The sequence below is a fragment of the Amblyomma maculatum genome, chromosome 6, assembly GCF_055883805.1.
Source record: "Amblyomma maculatum isolate TAMU_Amacu chromosome 6, ASM5588380v1, whole genome shotgun sequence".
In the NCBI taxonomy this organism is placed as follows: domain Eukaryota; kingdom Metazoa; phylum Arthropoda; class Arachnida; order Ixodida; family Ixodidae; genus Amblyomma; species Amblyomma maculatum.
In genome coordinates, this window is record NC_139349.1 from 23,115,391 (window position 1) to 23,124,752 (window position 9,362).

Consider the following 9,362-nt stretch of genomic DNA (forward strand, 5'->3'; position numbering starts at 1 on the left):
CCACACCAACCCCCTAAGAGAAGCACATGGCTTATGAAAACCTATGTTCGTCCTTTGATCAACCAATCGCAGTCTTTGTAATAAATATAAAGCAATAGGACTCGGTTTATTGAATTTTGGAACGCTATTTTTCTCTCGGACGTCCTCCATGGAACCTTAAAAAAGGTTTAGCAATCGTGCCTCATGACATGGGCTATCTACTGGCCAAAAACGAACGTGAGATACTATATGACAGGATAATGATTCTGAGTCTCAACAGCCTTTGGAGGACAGCAATGCAGGTCACTCAGGCCGATGAAAATGTTCACTATACGCAGGAAAATATCATTGACCGTGTGATATGTACGCGGTACGTTTTCTGAGCTCCGTCCGAGCCGCCCGAACGACGTAGCGTGTTTGACTAATCGGCTGCATTGAAGTTTTAGAAATATGCGAAAGTGGATACTTTGCACGTCCATGTGTTCTTTACTGGCGGTGATGCATTTATGTTAAAGCGGGTAATAAAAATATAGATACGGGGTCCAGGTAGACAGGCGGAGCTGTTTTCCTCTTCCTCTGCCCCGTCCGCGCTCGGAAACGTCAAAGGCCAAATCGACTTCGGCCATCAGGGTTTTGCGAGAATGATGTTAGCAACGCTGCAGCACTAGAAAATAAAGAGACGGACTTGAAATACTAAAGGCGTCACCCGCTGCTCTTGCGCAGTGGTTAGGCCGCTCGACTGCTGTACATGACCATTCGAGGTGAAATCGCGGCCGTGGCGACAACTTTTCTATGGAGGCGAAAAGCAAGGCGCACATGTGCAGCGCATTGTCATCATCATCATCATCATCATCATCATCATCAGCTGGCCTATACCCACTGCAGGGTGAAGGTCTCTCTCATTTTCCTCTGATTAACCCGGTACTGTGCTAGCTGCACCCACTTTACCCCTGCGAATGTCTTAATCTCATCTACCCAACTAATTTTCTGCCTCCCCCTGCTACGCTACTTATAGACCTTCGAATCCAATTGGTTACTCTTAGAGAGCATCGGTTATACTTTCTTCGAAATAGATGCCCTGCTCACTTTTTCTTAATTTCGACTAGAATGCCAGTAAGCTGAGTTATTTCTAGGACCCACTCTGCACGGTTCCTATCTCTTAACGATACACCTACCATTTTCCGTTCCATGCCCTCTGCATGGTCCTCAACATAGGTAGAATCCTTTCCATTAACCTCCATGTTTCAGCCCCATAGGTCAGTACTGGCAGGATGCAATTGTTACATACCTTCCTCTTGAGCAATACCAGTAAGCTACTAGTCATAATGTTTGAGTACCTTCCAAATTCGCTCCGTCCCGATCTTATTCTCCTAGTTATTTCCATTTCGTGGTCCGGATCTGCGGTCACTATCTATCCTAAGTAGACATATTCACCTAACACTTCCAACTCATAGCTTGACATCAAGCCACTTTCAGGATTGAATGATAGGAAGATCACTTTTCTATATATATATATATATATATATATATATATATATATATATATATATATGAAGGAAAGAAGCCAACAGTCGGCGAGGCCAAGGAAAGCGTTGGGGATGATACTTTGTCTTTTTTTTTTTGAATGTTTACTTGGATAATCACACAAATTAGTAATGTAATCTGTTTAGGGGAAAGATAATTAGACACAAAGTAGAAGAAAAAACAACGTGCCGATGGTGGGATCCGAACCCACGACCTCCGAATAACGCGTCCGGTGCTCTTCCAACTGAGCTACATCGGCCGCTGTCCCCCCTGCTACTTTCTTGGGTATTTATGTTGTCTGTATACGAACCTTGAGAGTATTCACCAGCAACGCATATATATATATATATATATATATATATATATATATATATATATATATATATATATATATATATATATATATATATATATATATATATATATATATATATGTGTGTGTGTGTGTGTGCGTGCGTGCGTGCGTGCGTGCGTGTGCGTGTGCGTGTGTGTGTGTGTGTGTGTGTGTGTGTGTGTGTGTGTGTGTGTGTGTGTGTGTGTGTGTGTGTGTGTGTGTGTGTGTGTGTGTGTGTGTGTGTGTGTGTGTGTGTGTGTGTGTGTGTGTGTGTGTGTGTGTGCGTGCGTGTGTGTGTGTGTGTGTGTGTGTGTGTGTGTGTGTGTGTGTGTGTGTGTGTGTGCGTGTGTGTGTGTGCCGCCGCTGGCCCGAATTCAGCAGCTTTTGCCGCTATGATTGTCTCGAAGACAATGCGAATCAGCTGCCCTCTTATTTTTTCTTCTGACATTTTTGTATGCCCACCTGTCAGTACCGACATCGGCTGACTCCGCCGACGTGCATATGAGGACAAAGAAAAACAAAATAAAAATGCTTTGAGAACAGAGGTTTTCGTTTTTCTTTTTCCAAGCGACCAATGGTGTTGACGGTATACAGAAATCAAAAGCCAGTCATGGGACTCGCTGCCCTATTCGTTTTCAGTCTAGCTTTTACCTCGACCCTTTTCTTTGTCAAAAAGTATTGTCGTGACACGCTGATCGTTCCGATCCGTAACTGGTGGTTCGATCTTCCTCTATCATTCGCCTCCGCTTGACGACATCCGCTAACAACTTCTCGATGTTATGCAACTGCTCGCGGGCGTCGTAGGCGAGGCTATGACAGGTGACGCAGCAGCTGCTGTTGTTTCGCCGGAGCCTCGCGCTTCTCACCGCAAACAGCGTTTACGCCTGACTCTGTCAAGAAACTCGCAGCTGGCCAATACCACTGATCTGCTATTTGCGAAGTTCATTATTTTTTCATTCAGCCACCGTCTTTGTTTTCGTTCAAGTTAGATGTTTAAAGAAGAAGCCTTTTTAGACGGAATAAAAAAAAACAGGCAAATGTTTGAAGCCGCAAGAAATAAGAGCCGGATAGCGTTACAGGGGATGGTCGGTCCTTCAAGCAGGTTAGAATTCACTGTAAGAATTCGTCTTTTGATGTCTGTTAGTATATTTTTCTGTATATCTTTAATTTATGGACCACTATCATAGATTACTTTTATTAGTGCCTGAACAAAACTAATAAAAGTTATTACTATAGCTAATGTACCCATTTGTGTTGTAAAAGCAAGCTTTTATCAAGCCCATTCAGCACGAAGGACCGCATATGGGTGTCGATACTGAAGTAGTCGAAGAGTCTTCATCATCCTAACCAAAATACATCGAACTTATTGTGAAGTTCAGATCACAAGTAAATTTTCCAATGGGAACACGATTATAAAATATGGGTTTTTAACTTGCATGTTTAATTGCCGATTACACACCAGAAGAGGTTGCCTACTTCTGCGTTTAATGCAAGCGGCTCATTGTTCTGATGAGATTGAGACTTGATAGGCCTGCATTAGGTCACAATAATTTAACATGTGAAGCATCCCCTTCTGGGAAACCGCAGACAGAGACGGAGCCAACTCCGCAGGTTCTTGCACAAAGGAAAACTAATATCGCAGAGCTATCATATTGACGCTGCTCTCGCAGACACGGACCAAATATGCGCGGGAGCGCTTACAGACATTCTCGCTCAAAGCCACACGTCGTCTTCCATGCGCAAGGGCACGCCGGTAGCAACTCGTGAGGAAATGTCGCCCCGACACCGGGGGCAGCTGCATCGTTGAGTAACGAAAAGCATTCGCGTCGCCGCGAGGATTTTATTGCCTCCTCGCTTTCTCTCTCCAGCTGACCTGTCAAACATATCTCACCCACGGCGTGAGCGGCGTCAACTGAATGCGCCGAATGAGGTCTGCCAACTGCGAGCGCAGCGCATACGTGACGACGCCGTCTGCCGCGTTTCTCCGCGAGCAGCTCCGTATGGGAGAGGTAGGTAGGGACCTATGTGCTCTTCAAACGCTCTGCTCTGCGAATGGCTCGTCCACGTGGGAAGAAGGAAGTTGCTCTTTCTAAGTAGACCTGTGATTCATATAGCTGTCGACATCATGACTAGCACCGCCAATGTCGCACGTTCGTTTCTGTACTGTAAGAAATAGGAGTGTTAAATCAGCGAAATTGCCGAGGGGAAAGAATCTTCATGTGAACATTTATTTGCTGTGTCATGGCCAGGGGTTTGTACTCATGTGCACAGAAGCTTTAGTTCCGTGTCCCTTCACTTAAATCTGACATCGCTGCCAATAACACTTCCTGAGTTATGCAATCTGTTCACCATGATTCTTCGAACTTTTATTACAAACTTACACCCTCATTTTCGAGGGCGTGAATTTGTATTTTGTTTAGTTGTGAGCATTTTCTTTAATCAAATGTCTTGATTATGTCTTGGGACACAACTCAACAATAACAGAAGACCTGTCCTCAACGAAGGAACGGCTTCGAACAATTGTCCTGGTAGCGTGATCGACGACTTTGCAGCCGCCGAAGCCGAGAGTATGAGCAGTGTGGTGCACCATGACTATGGCATCATGAGGACTACTAGACGCTATTGCTTAAAGGGCCTTTATTATTGTGTGGTATGTGTCATAGTTCTTCACCTGTGTTCAGCTGTATCTAATATAACTTGGTGCGAGGATCTGTGGATACAATTGCGCTATTGTTATTTTTGCTTAATAAGGTTATTAAATTTTATTTACCTGTTTTATTTTCGTTTTGCAGCATCAAGAAGTGTTCAGTTGTTACCACTCATGCAGGCACCGCATTGTAGTCATGAAGACATGCCTTCAAGTGCTGCCCAAGCCAGGATTGCTGTGCTCCTAATATGTCTAATTGTTGGAGCAATCCTTCTTTATAAGCGGCAACAGAAGCACGAACAATCGTCCAAACCTGCTCTGCGCCGGGTTCTGGTGACTAAGCTTCTACCACGCCTATATCATCTGCCTCAAGATTATGTAATACTTCCACCAGCCATCTGCAGCAAAAATTCAGTGAACGGAACTGTTAGATTTTTTGTCGTGGTCGTTTCGGCAGTGGATCAAAGAAATCAACGTCAAGCGATACGGGAAACATGGGGTCGCGACTTGATGTCACGAAGAAACAACAGCCTGGTGTTTCTGCTAGGCAAGGCCAAGGATAGTGAAGAACAACGACGAGTTTTCGAGGAGTCGGGTGAATATTTCGACATTGTACAAGCCGACACGTGGGAAGGATACAGAAACATCACATACAAATCAGTTGTAGCTCTGCACTTGGCCGTCACTCACTGTCCTCAAGCGTCGTTTCTACTCAAAACAGACGATGACACCTTCGTCAACGTTGCCGAGCTGATGAAAGAAGTAAAAGATCTGGCGAAGGACTCGATCTACGGATCTATTCACGCCAACAATTCCCCGATTCGTGACCCCGACACAAAGTGGAGTGTCACCTACGAAGAGTACAAGCCTGACCACTATCCAGACTTTGTGAGTGGCTCGGCTTATATCATTGGTGGTGCCGTCATCGCTTCCCTCTACACACAGACTGGGCGCGTGCGGCCACTTCCGTTGGAAGACGTCTACATCACCGGTTTGTGCGCCCAAGCCGCTGGAATACCACGAATTGGATTATCGAAGTTCAGCTCGGTCGAAGTGCCGTCTGTGTGTGACATGAAAGGCATGGTGACGTCTCACTACATGACACCGCAGATGATGCTCCAATTCTGGCGTGAGCTGCGCAACAAAGAGCTGAAGTGCTAGTAACACATACGTATGTGAACGACCTGAGCTACTTTACAGACAATCAAGACAGCTTATGCGGCGAAACATGTGCTGTTATACGTAGTTCCCGTGTAAACGTTATGCTGTGTGTTTTTGTACACTGCACTAATCACGATTACGTGTGCAGGATCTACAGTTGATCCCTGTTTCCACTCCCTGACATTTCCTGTTTTGAATATTGCGTCGACGAAACGGCACCTCTATACATCAGTCTCTAGGATCTCGAATTACACATGCTGTTAACTATGGTGTAACTCCAGGCGGTGATTCTATTGCTTTTCTAATTGGATCCAACAACACAGAACTGTTATTAATCTTTTACAGCAGTCAGAGCTACCAAATACGTGTGCATCAATAAGAAGCTGAACATGGTACAGTAAATTTAAATGCGGACGCGTCAGCTGCATCATTTGATAGCCAGCAGGTACGAAAAATTCACAATTATGGGCACAATGCCAAGCTAGAACTGTTATTGCCATTATTCAAGGTAGTAGTCACTGCTGGAGACTTTACTCTAAAGCCACCTCAAGTTTAAGACACCTGACTTTTATACCTCATAGGACATTTTCTCTATATCTCATCAGATATTCAGTTTGTAAGGTAAAAAATGGACTTTGCTAGCGACGTTCGCCATTCATGGGCACCACTGAACAGACAACGGAGAATATTGAGTCCGTGATGAAGTGACGCTAAGCGTAAAATTAAAGGTTTCATTGTTCTACCACGGTAGCTGGCATTTCGATAATAGTGGAGCGCTGAGTCGAGTGGGCGTTGGTGCATTTCGAAGTCGCGGGTAACTTAGAGCGAAACCCTTTCCTCCAATTTAACCTGTCTTGTGAAGTAAGTGTGATTTCGGCAAATTTTTACGATTACGGCCAGGATAGGACACCTGTAAATTAATGACATTTCAAAGCCTTTACTTTCAGTCTCCTCACCGCAGGACAACGGTACGTAGCTGCAATTCTAGGCCAAATTAAACAGCTCTAATTCTCTACTCAGTGGCAACGTATTTAGAAAGTATGCAATACATTTACTTAGATTAACCTCCGGGCAGATCATTTTTGACTAATGCAAGATATCTGCGGAATAATGTTCTTTCAAAATTTTCTCCTATTCCTTACCTCACTGGTTGACAAGTTCCGGTCAACAGCTGCAATTCTACGTAACATTAGGTAGCAGCAATGCTCGACTCTATCTTTGCCTAGCAAAGGAAAGTGCGTAAGCGTAAATAGAATAACCTCGCAAAACCAACGATAACTGTCAGACTATTTTGGTTATGCCTGAAATGCTAACTTTATTTTAAGTTTTCTGTCTGACTCATTTGGGCAATGCCATGTTGTGTGCTGCCACGCATTTACTGTCGTTTAAAGCACAAGCGCCTGCTGCAATGTCAGAACAGACTCGGCTCCAAAGTTGAATGTTATTGTGTGGGTTACATTTTAATCGGAGGTGTTTTAGTTAAATATAAAGCAGTTTGTCTGATGAATATGTGTTTGGATTTTTCTACACATTGTCCATATCACCTGTGAGGAACCAATGGTGCATAATGTAATTAAATGAAAACACAACAGTATATGTTTAGAGGCCGTAAAATGTTAACGAAAACGCTTTGTCACTGTTTAATAAGAGCAATTTAACCAGCGCCACGTGGTAACCACCTGAGTGAATGGTGAAAAATAAAAATATTTCTTTGGGAATAGCAACTCATGCATTCCATATTTGTATTAGGAAAGCGAGTGCCAGAGCAACTTTGTAAGAGCGATATTTATTTGGATAGCTTTTTTTAGGTGGAGTTAATGGCTTTGTGTGCCAGAAACAATACACTACTTTAGGAACAGCATGCACCCCGTATTTATTTTTAGGTAAGCCAGCAGAAGCCTTTTCAGACATGGCTCCTGGTAATTACACGAGAGTGTGCGGAGCTACACGTATCATAATTTATGGTACAAATTATAAAGTGCTGAGCTTCTGTTTTTTAATCACTCACAATTGTATCTAGTACTCGATTTCCAGTTAGCCTACTAGTAATGTTGAGCCACCTCTTTCTGTCCATCGCCACCAGATGCCGTTTATTAGGTTAACGCAAATAAAATCTTCTAGTTACGCGTATTTTCTTGAATATAATGTCAATGACATTCATTCTCCCGTCCGTACTACGCGGAGTAGGCAAGTAAATTAAGCCATTTTTTTCGCTAATGGTTCAGGGGACAAGGCTCTCGGAGCTACGACGGCGGCGTTTCGTAGGCGATATTAAAATGCTGTTTCAGCTGCCCGCTTTGTTCTATCGTGCCCTCCAAAACAGCTGAAAGCATTGTCATTCAAACGAGTACTGCACAGGCCTCCATAATTGTCTCGAGTATAGCCCAGGCACACGGCTCCAGGCCACAAAGCTCAGAAGGAAGCCGAGCCTGTGCACGGGCCCGGGCTCGTCTTTCTAGCAACGCTTGCGGTAAGTTTAGCACTGCAAGCAAGTAGACTCTTCCTACAGAAAGCACTGCCTTTCTTTCGAGCTCGAAAAACAAGGTACACATGAGGTTTCTCTTGTCGCCAATAATGGCCAAGGGCTTCTTAAGGGACTCTCCAACTTCAAAATCGCATTTATTGTCTGATGCCGATATTTAGTCACTTAGACCCGCCGTGGTGGTGCCGTGGTTAAGGCGCTCGACTAATGTGCCCAAGGCTGCGAGATCGAATCCCGGCCGCGGCAAGCCGCTTTTCTGTGAAAACGAAAACCTAGGCGCACCTGGGCTGTCCGATTTCAAGCACGTTAAAAAACCCCAGGTGGTATAAATTTTCAATGGAGGCGAAAAGCTAAGCACCCGTGTGGTGTGCGATTTCAGAGCACGTTAAGGAACCCCAAGTGGTCAAAATTTACGGAGCCCTCCACTACGGCGTCTCTCATAGCCTCAGTTCGAAAATAGCGAAAAGCTAGGGGTCCATGTGCTGTACTGTTTAAGTGCATATTAAAGAACCCCAGGTGGCCAAATTTTCAATGGAGGCGAAAATCTAGGCACCCGTGTGCGGTGTGATTTCAGTGCACGTTAAAGAACCCCAGATAGTACAAATTTTCAATGGAGGTGACAAGCTAGACGCCCGTGTGCTCTGCGATTTCAGCGCACGTTAAAGAACCCCCAGTGGTCAAAATTTGCAATGGAGGCAGGAAGCTAGGCGCCCGTGTTGTGTACGATTTCAGTGCACGTTAAAAAACCCCAGGTGATCAAATTTTTCAATGGAGGCAAAATGCTTGGCTTCCGTGTACTGTGCAATTTCAGTGCATGTTAAAGAACCCCAAGTGATCAAAATTTTTAGTAGATGTGGAAAGCTAGGCGCCCGTGGGGTTTGCGATTTCAGTGCACGTTTAAGAACACTAGGTTGTCAAAATTTTCGAAGCCCTCCACTACGGCGTCTCTCGTAGCCTAGTTGCCTTGGGACGTTAAACCCCCGAAATCAAACCCAACCATTCAGTCACTTAGAAACCTGAACCTAATTAGCTAATTAAGTAATTGCGAAATAAAATATGCGTGTAGTGCGCAATACGGCTGACAGCTCTTTACAGCTCGTTTTCCTGGCCTACCTCGATATTTTGCTTTTTATCCCTTAGCTTAAGTCAGCGGGGATATCCGGTATGTATACCGCGCCAACAGCCACTCACACCAAGGAAATCGTAGACTTTGGTGTTGGTCAATGTAAAATAAT

The 9,362-nt window shown here is 44.4% G+C and overlaps 1 protein-coding gene across 1 annotated transcript; it reads left to right on the forward strand.

Moving 5' to 3' along the window:
* Positions 1 to 3,749: 3,749 nt before the first annotated feature.
* On the forward strand, positions 3,750 to 7,356 carry LOC146185257 (beta-1,3-galactosyltransferase 5-like). Its single transcript, XM_084606216.1, has 2 exons — positions 3,750 to 3,846; positions 4,630 to 7,356. Exon 2 carries the CDS (start codon positions 4,659 to 4,661, stop codon positions 5,643 to 5,645), a length of 987 nt encoding a protein of 328 aa, XP_084462342.1. The 5' UTR covers positions 3,750 to 3,846; positions 4,630 to 4,658; the 3' UTR covers positions 5,646 to 7,356.
* Positions 7,357 to 9,362: the final 2,006 nt, after the last annotated feature.